Source organism: Brachyistius frenatus, unplaced genomic scaffold, assembly GCF_029030835.1.
Source record: "Brachyistius frenatus isolate BFR_SWC_R1_liver_20210118 unplaced genomic scaffold, ASM2903083v1 Contig_89, whole genome shotgun sequence".
In the NCBI taxonomy this organism is placed as follows: domain Eukaryota; kingdom Metazoa; phylum Chordata; class Actinopteri; family Embiotocidae; genus Brachyistius; species Brachyistius frenatus.
Genome location: NW_027210688.1, coordinates 730,692 through 749,977, shown reverse-complemented (window position 1 = coordinate 749,977; position 19,286 = coordinate 730,692). Strand labels below are relative to the sequence as shown.

General features: G+C 43.5%; 1 protein-coding gene across 3 annotated transcripts in view; it reads left to right on the top strand.

Annotated features, from left to right (window-relative positions):
* Positions 1-19,286, top strand: part of glra1 (glycine receptor, alpha 1) — a 98,333-nt gene that overhangs the window by 26,482 nt on the left and 52,565 nt on the right. For 2 of the 3 annotated variants that reach the window (XM_069710079.1, XM_069710078.1), the window contains one exon: positions 7,201-7,239. The exons of the other annotated variant lie outside the window; for it this stretch is intronic. In XM_069710079.1, coding sequence (XP_069566180.1) covers positions 7,201-7,239 — 39 coding nt within the window. The remainder of the gene's footprint in view (positions 1-7,200; positions 7,240-19,286) is intronic. 3 annotated transcript variants of the gene reach the window in all.

The following is a 19,286-nucleotide window of genomic DNA, read 5'->3' as shown; positions in this document are numbered from 1 at the left end:
GACTAAGTGTGTATTATTAAACCTGCCGCGGCTGCAAAACAGCTGAAACCCGCTCGTCTCTCCTGAACCTGCCGAGAATTTGTTCAGGTGTTCGTCTGCATTCAGTTTTGGAGTCCATTTTCAATTTTTTTTTCCTTTTTAATTTGGTTTTTATTCCTCAGCTCTGATTGGCAACGATCCAGTGTGATTTACGGAGGCTAGCGCTGCACTGACCTTTTACAAATCAAGATTTAAACAGGCCGATGTGGCAGTTATCGGAATTTATAGCTTTAATGTTTTTTTCCTTCCTCTAATGTGATGTAATAAATTTTTTAAAAAAAAGTCAAATGCAGGTGAAAGTAGTCTCCGGCTGTGTGCGACACATGCAGAGAATAATAACAATCCTGCAGCTGACGTCAGTGAGTTTAAAAAAAAAAAAAAAAATTCCACTGCAACACAAAGTTCAAATTATAAAGGCTCTTAAATAGGTATTATATTTTTTTATTTGGGGGGGGGGGGCTATATGTGTATTAATGGGTGATCTGTGATGAAGATACATGTTCAAGAGGATGAGCCTGTCTTTTATGTAATCTGCTTAACTAATTGTGTCAGGGTCCGTTGTTAGCAGACACAGCCTGATGTGAATTTCCAGGCGTGTCATGGCTGTCAGGTCGACAGAGTGGCATAGCGTGAGGTCTCCGACTTGCTCATTCATGCAGTTTTTTTTCTGTGTGTGTGTGTGTGTGTGTGTGTGTGTGTGTGTGTGTGTGTGTGTGTGTGTGTGTGTGTGTGTGTGTGTGTGTGTGTGTGTGTGTCCCCTACCAGCTAGCTACACTACTGCATTAATCACACTCGTGAAATAAACAGCTTGACAGCTCTGCTACTTAATAAACTCGAAGGGAAAAGGAACAAAAAAATGTCATCTTGCACAGCAGGGGAGTCAGTTGGGGACAAAAGGAAGAACTGGAATAGTGCAACAGTTCTCAGTAACAATAATAATAATAATAATGTCAATAATCATTTTTATTAATAGTGTTTTTTGAGATAACTGAATCAAATCACAGTAAAATCAAATGAATCTTCATTTTACGTTGGACCCACACAGACACCTCTTAAGGACCCCTGTGTGCCCTGGAACCATAGTTTGACAGTTTACTTAAAAATGGTCCATAACGGTGCTCCAGTTTTAAAAACAGTCTCAGACGTTCATAAAGACAGTTCGATTTTGGTTTGCTCAGAATTACACAAAAGAACTGCTAACTTTTCAACGACAACGCTGCGGTGTTGGCGAGCCGGCGAGGATGTACAAAGAAAAGCTGGATACTCACTTGAAAAAAAAATTCTCATCTAGTGTATTAGCCCAAAAAATGATCTAGCTTCTGCGTATGCTTTTACGCTGTGCATACATTGCATTGTGATGATGTCACACAAACTCCATTTGAGAGGTTTTATAGACATGAAACCTCCACGGAACAAAAGTTTATGACAGAAAGAGTGAAACCCGACTGAAACCTATGCGGAAATACCGTTGCAATACCGCAAGTGACCACTGGGACAAATGAGCTGCAACGCTGAGGCAGCTCTCTGAATACATCCATGCTAGCCTGTCAAAATTAAGGCATGTCCGAAAATACACTTTCCTAAATGAGAAGTGATGAAAAACAGTCACTAACTTCCAGAAACTTAAACTGGCTCACTAATAAACTTGCTATCTTGATTGTCCGTCAGCTAGTTTGTTAGTTTGTCAGCTCTCGTGTCAGGTTGCCACTGTTCTTTCCCAAACCGACTAACTGGTGACGTCAAACCGTGTTTATGAACCACAACCGTTAACTACCGTAACTTTATGGCTAACCGCACAACATAGCAAAACTAGCGCGGAAGAATCGAGTGGCGTTCTGCAACGTTGTAACAGCTGGAAAAAACTCGGTTCTAGAACTCCTTTCGGAATGTTCAAACGTTTCCGATCAGCGGTGTTACAATGTTTCCGATCAGCGGTGTTACAATGTTTCCGATCAGCGGTGTTACAATGTTTCCGATCAGCGGTGTTACAATGTTGCCGATCAGCGGTGTTACAATGTTTCTGATCAGCGGTGTTACAATGTTGCCGCAATACCGAACGTTGGAGCTACTTAGTGGCCCTGTAGTTCAGCTCGGGTTTTTCCAAATGCGAGATGAGTTGCTCTCCTCTTCCACCTCCGGAGTTTAACGCACTCATCAAAGCGGCCCCCGCTAATTCTGCCGTGCAGCAACAGTAGACGGAGGGGAAGACGGGAGGAGGAAAAGAGATGAGACATGCCCAGGGGCTACGAATATGCCACCACGATAGGAAGTTACACTGATCATGACCGGGTGTCCACTGAGTGGGCAAAAAAAACACTTCCGATTGACTTGAGCAGGTTCCAGCATCGGAAAGAGGAGCGCAAACACTCCTGACACATTCAGGACAAGACATCTATAATCTATGAGTTCGTCCTTTCTTTCAGTCTCACTTCCGACTTTGTCATAACATCGTTTTCTATTCTTTCATCCTTGATTACTTTCTTCCATCCTTCCTTCTTCGTTTTGAAACCTTACGCGTCATCTTTTTTTGTCCTTCGTACCTATTTCCTCTCCTCTTTCTACCTTTTGTCCCACTTTGTCCTGTAATCAATCTTTTCATTCTCTTCCTTTTGATTCCACTCATCCCTTTCTCCCCTAACTGTTCACTTTCCTCTCGCGTGAAAGAAAAGACAAGGTCACCGGTACGGAGATCGCCCCGTGCTCCTCCTCTCCTTTAACCTCCCTCCATCTCACCCTCTCCTCGGGGCTCTTCCTCTGTCTCCGAGCCCACGGGCAACACCGGGACCTTTCAGATGTCCAACCTCTGGGTAACGAACGGCCTCATGGTGCCGCGCAGATAAACGAGCGTGAATGAGAGTGAGATCGTTGGTTGGAGGGAAAAAGGCGTGTTTTTCTTGCTGGTGTCTGTGTTTGTGTGATTTCCTCGTGTCCGAGTGTGCGTGCACACGCTTGATGAATGGCACAGACTGCAGCTGCGACTCCCCTCTCCCTCTCTGCCATAACCTTGTCCTTCCTCATCACTCAAGCCGAGCGGCGGCGGCGGCGGCGAGGACGACGGCCGCGAGCGAGCTTCTGGTTTAAAAAAAAAAACTCGAACCAGAACGGAGCTGCGAGCGAGCCGGAAATATATATATTGTGATTTAACACCCCTCAACCTCCACCCTCCCCACCCCCGCCCCCCGGCGAGGCAGGAATCAGCGCCTGAAAAGACCCCAAATGTGTCGCCAGCCGTAAACTCGGCGTGCGTCAGGGCTTGTGTGCTTCAGCAGGTTTTTCATCCCCGGCGCTCTTGAACAGCAGCAGCAGTTGCCTTAGTTCAAGTTTGCTTCTTCGGATGCAATCCTTTTATTTCACGCTGCTCCCACGGCTGATTTGGCAAAGCTCCCTCCTTCTCACTGCTCTTAAATCCCCGTGATGATCAGAGTAAAAATAAAAAATAAAAGAAATAATACTCCACCACCGGGTCACTTTGCTGCTGAGCTCAATTCTTGTTTGAACAAGTAAACGTGAGTAAATACACCAAAATATGGCGTTGTGTTTACATGTTAGCTTCCTCCTCTCGTTTCACCGCCGGAGTACTTGTTCACGACACAAAGACACACCACTCCCTTTGTGTCGCATTTCTCCCTCCTCGTTCCTCCCTGCGTCTCCTTCTCTCCTCTCCAGGGTTGAACGGGTCGAGGTGGGACTGTAGTTATTAGCTGTCGGAGCTTGACGTTCATTTGGTCTTATCAGCACTTGTTTAATGGCTACTTAATGGGATTAATGGGCATAAGGTAATGAGCGTAGGATGGTGGAAAGGCTGCGGGGGGGGAGAAAAAAAAATAAAAAAAGGAAATGAATGGGGTGAGGGAGCGGGAGAGAGAAGGAGGAAGAGGTGATGGAGAGGAAAGGGAAGGTAGCATTGCAAATGGTTTACGGACGACGGGGAGATTTGCTTACGACAGGAGATCGGAAAAACCTGCAGACGGCAAAAAAGTGCAAATCCAGGGCCTCAAACTGCAAACACAAAATGTGTTTCCACTAGCTTAGCGCCTGGACTTTTGATGCTAACACAGTTCCCAGTGGATTTCAGTTCCTGTATGTGTAACACTTGCAGCAGACGTGGAAAGAAAAAAAAAAAAGCATCCCTGGATACACATCTACTTCCCCCTCCTCCTTTTACTTTGCGAGTGTCTACGAACACAGAAATCCTGCTGGAGTGAACGGACACTCGGCCGAGGAAGGTCTCATGGCTCTTTTTAGTATTCTGGGTAATGGCCTCATCCTTTCCAAGCCAGGAAATTTGGATGGGGACTATATTGCACGGAGCGAGGAATTTTAATGTCGTCGCAGAGGTGACTCTCCCCTGAGTTATGACAAAAATATTGATCACGCTTCAGCGTCTAGCAGGAGGAGGCGGAATGGCAAGGGCAACGAAGAGAGGAATATTGAATAGGGTAATGGTAAAAGGCAGCCAAACGTACGAGAGCACTCAAGTCGGACTGAAAGGGAGACTGATGCGAGGGGGGGGGGGGAGGCAAAGAGGCAATGATGTTTGCAAGGATTTTGCAGCCAGAAGTAACACTTTAAATGGAGTCATTATCGTGAGCTAAAAACAGAAAAACATGATAATTAGAGCGCTTTCAAATGAGCCGTGTTGTCAAAATGAATGAAGTCCACATCGTGGCTATAAATACCTCCCGTCATTGTTGCTTCTTCTTTGATCTATAGATAGCCACCAACGTGGCTTCTCTGCAGCTTACGGCGACGCTAATCTGGGATGTGTAGGAAGGGTTGATGGCTACATTACTCCGTCGTCCTCCCTCTGCAGCCCGCTGGTCCGTGGCTAATAAGTTTATAAGAAGGGGGGAATACTGCTTCAGAAAAAAAAATAAAAAGGCCGTTCAGTCCTCTTGTGGAAACCCATCACACCTCTAATTACCAGCGTGAGGAGAGGAGGAAAAAAAAAAGGTTTAAAGCTGAACGTTTCAATCTGATGGAGAGGCTGATGTGTAATTGTTTACCGCTGTGACACAATGATGAAGACGGCGAGCTGCTGTTTTCTAGGATTTACACGTCCGATGTGTGTAATCCCACCTTGGAGGCAGTACACGGAGGACAGGAAGGAATATTTAGGGAAAATCCTTTTACTCATTTAACAAAGAAAAAAAAAACCTCCTTTGTTTTCCAACACAAAGACGAGTTGTTGTTTTTTGTTTTGTTGCTTTAACACCTCCCCTGCAAAGACAGGAGAATTGATTTCTGCGCCGTGCTAGTAATTAGCTTGCGTTATGAGATCCCCCGCTGCCAGTAAAAGCAAAGCCCGCCCCCTCCCAAAAAAGAAACCCAAAGCTGCTGTGGTTTTAATGCCAGGATCAGGTGCTCAGATGTTCGACAGGCCGCCTGGCCGTGGGGCTAAGCTCGGGCTTAGCCCTGACACAGAGAGATTGTCGTGCGCAGAGGAGGGAGGAAAAATTGCCTTTCATGGATTCAGGCAGATTATAGAGTTTAAGTCACCTGTCTACAACAGTTCATGGTCACGACGAATACTTTCCATCTATCTTAGAAGCCATTTCCTTTTTTTTCCTTCTCTTTTCTTTTTTTTGTCGGGCTGACAATGACAGATTACAATATCGCTCCCAGACTTCTACTCGGCGTAGTTGCCATCCTTCACAATGGCAGTTGTCAAGTACAGCAAAGCAGGTTGAGGCCCGGCGTACCGAGTTCAGTGCAGTTTGGAGGCAAAATAGGACATCAATCAACAAATCTGAGATATGAAAGAAGAAAGGAAAAGAAAACTCTCCTCTGCATGTATTTAGAGGACATTTTTCTGGTCTGTGTTCATAGTTTCGAGTAATTGGAAGAGAAAGATGTGCTCTTTATTTTCCTGAGAACCATTTAACGTTTGAAGGTCAGAACGAGCTGAACACTGGTTGATCTTCAGGATACTTCTAGTACGGATTCGTTTAAATGACGCCGGGTCGGGTTTGCGTCGTGTTTCCGGGGGTCGGTGGTTCATCTGCCGAACAAACGGGAGGGTAAAACTTTTTTGTCTTTGCTTCTTGTACTTGCTTGAACTTTTCTAGACCAAATCCAATAAACCCCTGATCTTCAGTGGCACATCAGGCAGGAGTCTTTAGTTGAACGGTAACTTTCCCCGAGTGAACAGCGGGGGAAAAGGCCTTGTCACTGCAGAGCAATGAATCGTTCGGCCTTAACTTCCAATTCCTTTGACATTAGCAACTTGGCGTTTTTCCATTATAAATCAGCCTCTCTGCAGACTAAAAAAAAAAGTTCTCTTTCTGGGCTACGACTGAAATGACGTGGCCCATTTGTTAGAGCTTGAAGATTTACAGGGTTTTTTTGGGGGGTGGAAGTCGAACCTTTTGTCATTCCAATGGGCTCCATTTCAACCAAATTACTTCAAATTAATAGCGCCCATTTAAAGGAAGCAGCAGCAATCATTTATCCGAATCCTTTTGGGGGGGTTTACACAGCTCCATTTTGAAAACTTTATTATTGGACTGGTGCATTTTCATCTAAAGTTGTTGTGGGATTATGGAACTCACCATCAACCTGTTGCCCAAAATGAACAGAAACAACAACAACAACAACAACGATGTTATTTCTTTAAAGGCCAAATGAGGCAAAAAAAAAACAACAACAACAAAAACAAACCCAAAATGAAGCCAGTTTGACATGTAGTCTTTGCACTCTCCCCGCCCTCCTTCCTCTTCCTCCTCTTTCTCTCCGGCCTCTTGCATCTCCTCTAGTGCATTTTGCTAGTCTTACTTCGGCTCCTCTTGACAGAACTGCATTGCAACCCTCCTGCTCTTCATCTCAGTGCATCGCCTTCTCTCCTCTCTCCTGCCCGCTGCAGTATGGCAGTAGATTGTACTTCTGCAGACTCGTGCATCCCCTCCTTCCTGCTATTGCCTTCACAGTATGTTGCCCCCCTTTCCTCCCTGCCCACCCTCCCCCCCTTTGAGTCTGCCACACACTCACCCCTCGCTGAGTGTTGGCAGCAGTGCGACACCGTAGATAATCGAGCCTTGCTGTCTTGTTTTCGCTCCTTGATAGAGAAAGCGGTTGTTTTCCTTAACGAGGACAAACAACGTATATAGTTGGTAACGTGTTGTTAGTATATGCTGTGTTTAATTCTGATCTTTTTTTTATTAGACCCCAAAGGCTCCAAAAATGAAGCTACTCACAAGAAAGGTACTTTTTTCCCTGTTTTTTCTTTTGTCTTCTTTCTTCTTTTCTTCCCTGACCCTCTTTTTGTGTTTCACAGCCACTCATTCAAATGCTGGAGGCATTTTCCGAATGTTGGAGAAAATTAGGAAAACATTGGGGAAATGCCCTGTTTGGTTAAAGTATATATATACAGAGAGAGAGATTGCCGTGTGTTGCTGCGGGTTGTATCAGTTAAAATGTCTAGAAATCACTGTGACAAGAGGAATTGAGTATTTTTGTTAAACATCAGCAAAAACTTTAAGCTGCACTTAATTTATCATGCTGACACGGGCATTTTTCTCCCTTAATGCCTTAATTGTTTCATTAGTGGTGAAACATGTCGTTTTCTGGCAAAAGAAAATCTAGTTTTTGTCTCCTTCATGAAGACAAATGTTGACACTTTTACTGTAAAATTTGCTGATCAGAAAATGTACTTTAATCTTTAGCTTTACAGTAAGCACTTGATGATAGCTGATGTGTAAGTCTGTCTAATTTAATGTTAAGTTAAACATAATGTGTACCGGGTGCTGAATATTTGTGCATCCAGATTGTTGTGTTGAAAACTGAACTGATAAGATTCAAAGAGAAGTTTGATGACGGAAATATGAACACACACGTCTGCCTGAAACACGAGCAGGCTGACGGGGTCCGTGTCCCACGAGCTGTTATCCAGCCTTTAAATCAACGATCTGTTTTTTTTTTTTTGATCTCATTTTTATTTCAGGAGTAAATAAAGCGCTGCAGAGATTTTTTTTCCTTTTATGATTATAGCGCACAGAACAACGCCGCGGGTCGACTGTAGCAACGAGTCGTACAGAGCTGTTAACAACTGCATCCTCCTGTGTCACCTATCGGCTGCGGTACCACAGATGCTGACTCGGCACAAGTTTTTACGAAAACATCATGTTTTTTCATCCCGAATTGTGTTTTGAATTCGTGTGGCGCTCAATGGAGACAAAAACAAACAAAAACGAGCCGAGTCAAAAAAAAGTTACACACACAAAACAGCTTTTTCTGAGTTTCTTTACCAAACTCAGCAAGAAACCAATAAAACAAAGGAATTAATTTACAGAGTATTGCACAGTATAGTATATTCAACTACAGTAAATATGGTTTGAATAAGAATACAAGTACAGTAGAGTACAGTAGAGTACAATAGAGTACAGTAGAGTACAGTAGAGTACAATAGAGTACAGTAGAGTACAGTAGAGTACAATAGAGTACAGTAGAGTACAGAGCAGCTCTGCAACACTTAACTCCATTTGTTGTTCCGTGTTGAAGAATCCCTCTCAGACTATTTATCACGTTAGCTTAACATGCTAACCCTCGTAGCACAGCAAGCCCTTTCACACAGTGGCTCCCGTCAGTCGTAACTAATGTGTACGTGGCCCTAATTTGCATGCACAGAGAGGGGGGCCATGTTAGAACCGCCCCCCCCCACACACACACACATACACCTCCCCACCACCCCCACCGTACACAATCCACACTCACATGGTCTGTCCTGCAAAATTACTAGCTGCAGGACTTTCCAGGCAATTACAGTCGGCGATGAAGCGAACAGCGGAGGTGGTGCACTGGGTGATATTTTTGGGCAACATTGCCAAACACAGTCAACAGAGAGCGACGCAGGTTTGAAAAAAAAACACAACTTGTTTTTTTATTTTTTAAAGCTCCAGCGCTGGAATTTTTACATCGGCCACGCCGATTAATCTCTGCGTAGTTTGCAGTAGACAGATGGAGGCGTTCGGATGGTAGTCACGGTTACAAGATGGGAAGTCGTGCTCGCGGTATTCTTAGCGACGGCAACGTGGATGGTGTCTAGAAGCCGCGGAGGGCGAACAGTTTTAACAAAACTCTACGTGACTAATATTAAAATATATCAGGTTAACGTCCGACCAAAAGTGAACTTCCACGTACCGCGGTGATTTCTGCAACGTCACAACTCGTGAACTCGGTGCTTACCAAACAATCGAGAGTTCTGACGTCGTGAATACCACAAGAGGGCGCCGTTCATCTGGACTCTTCTCGTGTTCGCGGTCAAACACGACCCCCGAATGAACGCACTAAGAGTTTTTAAAAATCTGGTACCTGGCGAGATATTCACGCAGTAGGCGGAGGAATCGTAACACCAGAGATTTTTACGCAAGCCAAGCCGGCTAACTTCCGGTTGAGCCAAATGCTGGCTTGAATTTTCGATAAAATAGCTCAATCGCGCGGCTCCTCGAGACTTGTCGGTGTTTTTTTACTGGTCGAAGAGGAGGCAAAAGTAAAAATATTTCCAGGAGAATACAGTAAATTAACATTTTTTTGGTCAACTGTAAAAACCTCCGACGTACTTAAAGGCTACTTGATCAAATTAGTGAATTACAATACACCCAATTGCTCACATGGTACATTTAAAATCACTGTATTGGCTGATATATCTTAATATTTCATACTTTTTTTTTTAGATCGAAGTAGGAAACTTTTTGTGGTTGAGCCAGCATATTAAAAAAAACTAATAAAAACAACATTATTTATTACTCTGCCACCTGCTCATTGATTTGTAACACGGCCTTCAGTAGCCTCATACATTCAGCAGCATGAAAGGGAGATCTATCACAGTACGTACATTGTACTGCAAAAGAGAAACGATATGAGTATCATTAATGCATAGCCCAAAACCGACATTAACAATTTCACTGACATCCTTACTTGGAAGACTGATTGACGTTCCCTTCCTCTCTCACACATCTCTCAGCCTCCTCATATATATATATATAAAACTCTCCTCCTGCTATTTGAACATTAAAATGAGAAATGATTTCTTATTAGCTCTGCAGTGTCTTTTTTTCTCTTCTGCCGAGCCGGTGGGGAAGTTCTGCATCTCAGCAGCCCCGGAGGCAGACGGGCTGCTGCCCGCTAATATAAACCCCTCACTTCCTGTGAAGCTGACAGCGTCGGCCGGCACAATAAAGCTCAGGAGGTAATTGGGGTCTTTAGTCTGCAAACCCAACAGAGTCTCTCTCTTTCAATGACATTTTTTTTTTCATACCCGTAGTAATCAGACACAGAAGGATCATATCTGCGGAGCGGCGGATGAAGACTTTATCATTTAAAGATGCCACAGACCGAGTCGAGCCCTTCAGTCCTGTTGCTGTAATAATCAAGAATACTGTAAGGCTCAAAACAACACTTAGTGCAAACATCAAGACAGAACTTTAAACCTCATGCTTCCCTTTTCTTCTTAAATGAACTAAAAAGTCTGCCTTATGTTGATAAATCCTGTTTATAATGAAAAATTCAAAGTCTCGACACCAAAGATTTACCAAAGAAAGCTGTTAGCGAGTTAACTAGCGCTGGTTTATGCCAGTATGGTGAAAGTATATTGTATAAGGAGACAGAAGAGCGACGTAAGAACCCGACGCTGTCGCATCACGACGTTAAATCAGTGTTCACCTGAAAGGATGAAAAAATGACCTGCAGGAGATTAAAGTCTATTGATTCCTCTGATCGAGGTTCTCACTTTGCACACGCAGATAATAACTCTTTAAATGGGTTTTATTGACGCAAGTTTGTTTCCCGTCTCGAATGCGAACATAATTTTGGCTGCAAAGTAGTTCGCTTTAATCGGCCTGTTGGCTTCGGACAGTATCTTTTTTTTTTTTTTTTAGAAATGTCAGTTTCAGCAGAAAGAGGAGACTCGAAAGGCAGAAAGATTAAGTTAATGTCAAAGCAAGACGGGAGAGACGGAGGGCTGAAGGAAAAGGCTGAAAACACTATTGAAGAAAAATGAATTAAATTATGTGAAGAAAGGACGAAAAGACAGCAAAATTAATAGAATAACAAAGTCGTGGAATCATAAAATAATGAGAGGAGACAAAACTAAATTAGAGGACAGTAAAGGGGAAGGAAGACAATTACAGGAAAGACGAGGAAGGGAAAAAGAAAACGGACGACGAAAGAAGGACAAGAATGACAATAAAGAAAGAAAACCAAAAGGAGAGGAAAGACCGAATGAGTCACGTAGTCGGCGTGGAGAGGACGCCGTCGTCGGGGGGGAGACGTAGGAGGGAGGACGGGGGGCAGGAGGTAGGACGAACAGAGGAAATAAGGGAGGGAAGAGGTGGGGGAGATTTCTCTCCGGTCGGCCTCGGCGAGCGTGGCTCCCCTCCGGAGGATGTTCGGCACATATTACACAAAACTCACCTCCTCGCACCGGCGCTTTATGCAGATGAATGTTGGGCCGAGGGGTATTTGTCTGCTAACACGCTCCCGGGGGCGGCTCTCCTCCTCCCGGCCCGAGGAGTCAATCTATCTCTGCAGATTTACGCTCATCCGGGAGCTCGGTTTCACTGGAGGACGGCTTTTGTAATATGATTGCATAGTGCTTTAGAGAGGTGACACTTTAATGTGACGACCGCAGGTTGGAGCATATTGAGGTTATTTTACTTTCTTTTTTTTATTTTTTATTTTTTATTGAGACCAAAAAAAAGAAAAAGAAATTGCTGCTTTGTAGATTTATGCTTATCCAAGTGGCCTGTCTGCTGGAGAACACCTTTATAATGTGATTGCAGAGTGCTGCAGAAAGCTAACACTGCAGAATGATTACTGCAGGCTGGAGCACAGTGTGGTTTACAATGGAGGTAAAGCTCGTATACCCCCCCCTCCACCCCTCCTCCACCCCCCAGACCAGCGCACATCCAGGTGGCCCATTTTAAACAGTATAGTGTTGCTGCACACTTGAGTTCGAATGGAAACACAGAATGACCAAAGAAATTCATCCTCCTCGTTCGTGTAATGACTTTTGTTTTTTGGACTGTTGCGAGTGCCACAGTTTGAGAATCACTGCGATGGAGTGACGTATTCATGGCACCTTTTGTAGCAAAGCTAACATCGCTATTTTTAAGTAAGCGAGGATTGTTTTTGAGATTTTCAAAACAAAACAAAAAGCAAAAGTCATAAACTTTTTCAAAATAAAAGCACTTGCAGTAGTTTTTAAACTCTTAGTGGTGACGACTCCTCTCCATCATCGGCAAAATACAAACTACAGACACACAGCATGTTACTATTGATCCAGTAAACTGAGCGGGATCAATTATGTTATAGATTCCTATAAAACCATTCAAATCCAACTGTGAAAAAACACCTTTATATTTTTCTAAATTATGTATGAAAAGGAAAAAGTGTAAATACCTCATGGACGCATGAAGTGTTTGATAAAGTGGGAATCAATCCCGGCATAGATGAATTTTTACATTAAAGGAGCAAAGCTGAGACTTTGATCAAAATTTAAAAAAAATGATTGATTGCAGGAAGTACAAAAATACACTTAACTTTATACCTACAAATAAAACGATTACATCACACGTCAGAATTTATCACTCGCAGTTCATCCAGTTATTACACCCTCCGATCTACATCTACGTACAACACAGAGTCTGAATGAAAATATACCTTTAAATTAAAGAGAAAATACACAAAAGTATTTCAAATATTAAACATTTAATTTCCTCCTGGAACATAATAATACTGAATCGACCTGCTTTACCTCCAGCGCGGTGGAAGAGAGGAGGGCATGTGTGGTGCGCGCACACACACACACACACACACACACACACACACACACACACACACACACACACACACACACACACACACACACACACACACACACACACACAGGACAAACAGTCCATCTGCACAAACATACGGAAAAACAAACGTGCAAACAGCAAACAGGAAGGACAAACCAAACACATACGCTCATGTTCACAAGCACAAAAACACACACTGCTCACATGTCGAATTTAAAATCTCTCACACACACACACACACACACACACACACACACACACACACACACACACACACACACACACACGCACACACGCACGCACACACACGCACGCACACACACACACACACACACTCTGCAGCATCGTTGCCTCTCAGTAATCCAGTGATATAAAGCTCCAGCTGCCTCGTCCTCGTCGCCGTGGACCGGCTATCGATTGGTGTCTGGCTGCAGTCCGCCGGCTGCCAGGCTGTCATGTCCACCCGTCAGTCAAAACGTGGCCCGGAAAACCCCGCGAGGCCCCGAGAATGATGCTTATTAATTTGCTGCAGAGTTAGTTCGGTATCTGGATAACATTACAAGGGAGACTTTAAGCATTCCACTCTTGACAGTTCTGCTATTTATATTTGCAGAAAATGGTTCAGGAAAGGTTTTGGTGACATTTTCTTCCAAATCAGTCGACTGGAGAAGTGGATTTTTTTCTTTACTGTCTCAATCTTATTCAGATAAACTTTAGCAGTATGTAAATAACAATATATTTTTTTCAAATCAGGCCTTTAAATTAATGACAGACGAATCCAATAAAAATGTTCAACAGTTGTAAAATCCTGTCGAAAGACGGAGAGAGTAGACGGCGGCCGCGTGACCGAAATCTGGATCGGTGTCTGAACGAGCGTCTGGGATGAACGTGACTCGATGGACTGACCTCCAACTTTTGTTTTAAAAGGTCCAGCTGCTATTTAAGTATCGTGAAAGTGTCAAAATAGTAGTCAGCAACTGTGCTGTTTGGAGTTCGGTAAGTTTGTGATGTCCCGATGGTCGCTCGTTGATCCACAAAGTCGCTGCAGAGAGGAGCTCAGGGTGGACGGATGGGTCGACAAGACTCGTAACTTTAACAAGTTCTCGCTTCCTGTTTCGTACCAATATCGGGTTTTTTTTAACCACGACTTCCATAGAGAAAGTTTTCCAACCATATCGACGTACTTTTTTTTTTTAGCCCCAGACGACAATGTTTTTGAGCCCAAAGCTCATCGCCAGTTTAAAACAGCAGTGTTACGTCCTGAAAGGTTAGTTAGTTGCAGAATAGATAAATAGATAGATAGGTTTGTTTGTGTGTTGGTACTTGAAGTCTACAGGAGACTGTGTGTGTGTGTGTGTGTGTGTGTGTGTGTGTGTGTGTGTGTGTGTGTGTGTGTGTGTGTGTGTGTGTGTGTGTGTGTGTGTGTGTGTGTGTGTGTGTGTGTGTGTGTGTTAGGATAATATATGTAAACAGAAGGAATATGGGAGGAGAAGAGAGGCTCACATGCAAGCACATGCTTCTGGCAAGAACACACACACACACACACACACACACACACACACACACACACACACACACACACACACACACACACACACACACACACACACACACACACACACAAATATTTTCAGTGCAAACATACAGGGCACACAGAGAGAAAGTGAAAATGCTCGCAGGCATGAATGCCAATTTTGAGTAAATATGCATAGACAAACACACACACACACACACACACACACACACACACACACACACACACACACACACACACACACACACACACACACACACACACACACACACACACACACACACTGAGCCTCAGGTGTTTTCTGACCAGGCTGCCAACCATCCATCCATCTCTCCATCCTCTCCTACCTCCCACTTTGAATACATTTCATCTCATAATGAAACTTGAACACCCCGTGGCTGAGAGAGGGAATTCGAACAAGAGGCAGACTGACATGAGACGGGGAGGAAAAGAAAAAAAAAAGGAAGAAAAGGTATTTATGGAAAGAGAGAGGGAGAGAAAGGGGAGGAGGAGTAAAACATATCATAATAACATTTCACCTCCCTCGCTGGGGAGGAAAATGAAGTTTTTCCCTAAAGTTCACTCCCTGGATGAGGCGATGATGGATGGCTGAATGTGACGGAGGGAGAAACCTCCATTCCTCATCTCGCCATTCCAATTAAAATGTGACAGGAAGTGTGTGTGTGTTTTTTTTTTTTTTCATCCCTCATCCACATCTGATCACTGTTTACTTCCTCCCTTGAAGGTTTACTGTTCTATAGAAGCTGCTTTCTTAATGTGGGAGACTAATGAGAGGTGTGAATGAAGAGCGATGCGACGCGGTTACGACATCTGCATGGGAATAAAGATGCAAATCAACGCGACGCAGACAAGCTCCTTTCTTCCCGTGTTGGATATTGCTTTGGAGAAAATAGGCGTAAGGAAGAAATGAGGAGGAGAAAAAAGAAAGAGAGTCTCGTTTCAACCGAGTTTCATCGTGGAGTCGGGAGACGGACGACACTTTAATGTTTCGCAGCCTTCGAGCGTTTTCCCCCTTCGGCGTCTTGCAGCCTTGATGTTTATCTCCTCCTCTGTTGTCATGTCGGGATGTAATGAAGGAAAAAAAATGGATAAAACAGCAGCAGCAGCAGTAGAGAGACTAAAAGTTACTCTCCGTCTTTTTCCTCTGCCTGCTTGTAGGCGTGCGCAGAAAGTCTGTTGACTCGAGGTTGAAATAAAAACCGATTTATCAACATGTAGAATGAATCTGGAGGCGATTTGGAAACGGCTCCATCTCAATCTGACCGGGACTTATTGGTTTAGAGGGGCACGCGATGATCAGTGGTCGACTTCAGGGACCAAAATCTGGTGGGACGTCTGAAACCGGACAGCAAAATTAATATCGGACTGACATGTTTAACAATCAAATGGATGTAATGTCTGCATAAAAAGTTCCAATACACAATTATTTTCAATATAAATTATTATTATTTTTTTATATTTTAGTTATGTAAAGGAGCTAACGCAACAGGCTCGCTCTTCTACTGCTGACTTAATGACGTCACACAAGGCGACAGGTGATTGGATCTCAGAAAAACACAACTGCAATTACCGCCTTTCACCAGAGGGGTCGCTAAAGAGACCGAAACGGAGATCTTTGAGATTGAAACGTCTAATGTTTAAAAAACAAAGTAAAACATTTGGAAGAAAAAAGCTGGCAAAATATATCTGCAACAAATACTCTTCAGGTGTCCTCTATGTTTGAAGATCTTTTTTTTCGAAGCTCAGAGTCGGTTCTACGACTTTTAGCCAACTTTTGAAAAAAGTTGAACCGAGTAACTTCCAGGAACATAAAGCTCTCAGCGTTTGATAAAATGTTCATTATTTCACTGTTTCACTATCGAGTCTGGGGATTTATGACACTTTAAAATTCCCAGTGAAACTTTTTTTTTTTCCGCCTCTAGCTGTCATTTCAGCTCTGATGTTTATGCATGGCGCATAACAATGAAATGATTACCTCTTCAGCTGCTGCGTCTGGACATATAAGGGAGGACAAAAAAAAAAACAGCAATAGGAAAAAGAAAACCAACCCTTTTTTCACTCTCGCTATTCTTTCTTTTCCTTTTTCAAACTCCTTCAGCCCTATAAAATGAGCCATGTTCTTCAACCTCCATGAGCATGTGTAGGGAATATATATTAGCTCAATAAAAAAGGGAAACTGCTTCCAGCCTACAGACGACACCTTATAAATATTTAACGTCTCACAGCCATTGTAGTATTTTTTTTGCTGAAGCCAGCTCGATTGCATCGGAGGCGATCCAGTGTAATTCAGGCTATTATTCATATAATTTGTAGCCCGTGACTTTTTCTTCTCCCCTCTCCGTTGTTTACCTCCGTGCCATTTTGTTGCCGAGGATAAATTTCGGTCTCTCCGCCGTGGTGTCACTTAGAGGAGCGCAAATTGGCCATCGGGAGAAGAGAGAGTTAAATAAAGAACAGGAGAGGGGGGCCGAGACGACCGAGACGACCGATACTCCGTGTTTTACAACCCTCCTAAGGCCTCATAATGGAGCGTACCCCGCTACACCACCTACACTCCCCTCTTCTTGTATAAAAAAAAAAAAAAAAAAAAAAAAAGCAGGAGGTGCGCTTGATTTACGCTGCTTCATTAGTTCCACTCGGCGGTCCAGGTATGCCGCAGTGGGGAGGTGCTGGAGAATGAAGATGTCAGCCAGGAGAGCTAATGGCTCGACCCGTTAATGGGCGCCAGGAAACGGCATGCTGATGATGATGATGATGAGGGGTTTGGAAGGACGAAGGTTAGGATGGGTCCCTCAGAGACCGATCTTCCTGCAGCAATAGTTGGATCAATATATTTGAGTTTAAGTGTGTGTGTGTTTGTTGTTGGATTTCAAAACATCCTTTATTTCCTTTTTATTTCACATTTAATTTTTACGAGCGCCTGTAGATCAGAGTTTAGGAAGATGTGTGATGTGTTGTTAAAACTATTAATGCTGTGGCTTACTGACGCTGATGAGAGTTTGTCCTGCGTGAAGGAAGCAAAAATGATGTGATTTTAAATGTAAAAGTGTGGACGTAGCCTTGATATTGAAATGTGGTACTGATTGACAGGTCTTTTTTGATACTAGACAGCATCGAAACAATTCGATTGGTGCAGTAATATTATTATTATCATTATTATTGTTACCAGCTCTATTCTTGAGACTCCTGGGATTTGTTTTTCTCCAAAGTCGAAGACGGTGACCAGTTAACGGATGATAAAAGTGGAAATCACCGGCCTCTTTAATATGTTTACTTCCTGCTTTGCTCGGCTGTTTATCACCAACGACACGTTACGGTCGAGCCTTGTTTTTCCCCCCAAAAAATACTTTTCATTAAATGATCGACAATCGTACTGATCTTTCCCGAGCTGAAGCCACGACACCTGAATGACTCCAGCGTGCCGCCGCTGTCTGAAAGGATCTCTGCATTTAACTTTCCTCCAACACCATCTGGCAATTTACTTCCTGAGCTCATCAAAACTTAAATCTGCCTCTCCGACACGCACAGCTCCGCTGCCTTCGACCTCGGCATGAAGTGAACTGAGTTTTTTTTTTTTTTTTTTTTTCTTCGTGAGGACCAGCTATTGTTGTCTGAGTCATTGTTGGCAGATGGGGGATCGAGGCCTCATCAGGGGCTCGAGGACTGTACCGACGCCGATGAGACCTCCGAGCGTCACCGTCGCTCGGTCGGAGACGGTGACGAGCTCGTGCTCCGACGTCTCCTCCGGGGCGCCGAGGATTCAATCGATAACCAAAATAAGAAACGAGGCATATTTTTCAGCTTTTTGTTGTTGTGTATTCAAGCGGATAAAATGTGTTGTTTTTTTGGCAGAAGCGTGACTCCAGAATGAGGCGGACAACAGAAGGTAGTAACGGAGTATTCAATTATGCCACAAATCCAATTCCTACATGACTAAATACGTTGTTTTTCTCTGGTCTGTGAGGATTTCTTTGCGTTCCCAGTTCTGTGAGGATGTTTGTACGAGTTCATCTGTTTTCTCTCGACTAAACAAGCCATAATCTGAAAGCCCACCGTGGCTGCAGTGATCAGCTGGGCCGTTCGTTGGCCTGCAGATTCACCACCACCCTCGGCGACGCGCTTCCCTGCGGCCTCCGTGCACCTGCTATATATCGTCCTAACATATGTCGTTTCGGTGGAGATGACTTGACCTGCTGAGCGGCGGATGCCTCGATCCAAAACACCTCCCAAAGTCATGACTGCATAACGTTTGTGTCAACAGTGGTTCCTGTGGAAGTGGGGCCGATTATCGAACGGTGCGTTCAAGAGCAGCTGGGAAGGAGGGAAGAAGGAACTACTCTTCGCAGTTGTTTCAAGCCTACTAGACGTAGAGCTCGGGTTCATTTTGACCAATCAGTGAGCACTCTGCCACCGCTTTCCACCAAAGTGGTTTTGTTATATATATATCTATATATAAATATATAGATATATATATATATATTTGATATAGTTTTAATTAATGCCAGCAGCTTCACGAGGTGCTGAACATTTCTGGATCCCCGTCGGTGAAATATATCAAAGAAAACCTTCAGTAAAGTTAAAGATAAACAGCAGACGGTACGCACTCTTACATGTTATTATTTAGGAATCTGTGAAAATGTCTTTCAGGACATTTTTGCACCATAAAGTCTGGACCAAGAGTCCAACTGCATATATTTGTTATATTAAGGAACTCGACATACCTACTTCTTCTACTCATTTGATTGGTTTGTAGAGGAGTCCGTTTGCCTCTTTACTATTATTATTACTATTATTACTATTATTATGGCGTTAAAACCAACGGTACAAAATTCAAATGCAGAACTTAAGTCTAGTTTCTAGTTGATTTTTTATTTCTTTCTGGCACCAAATTACAGTTC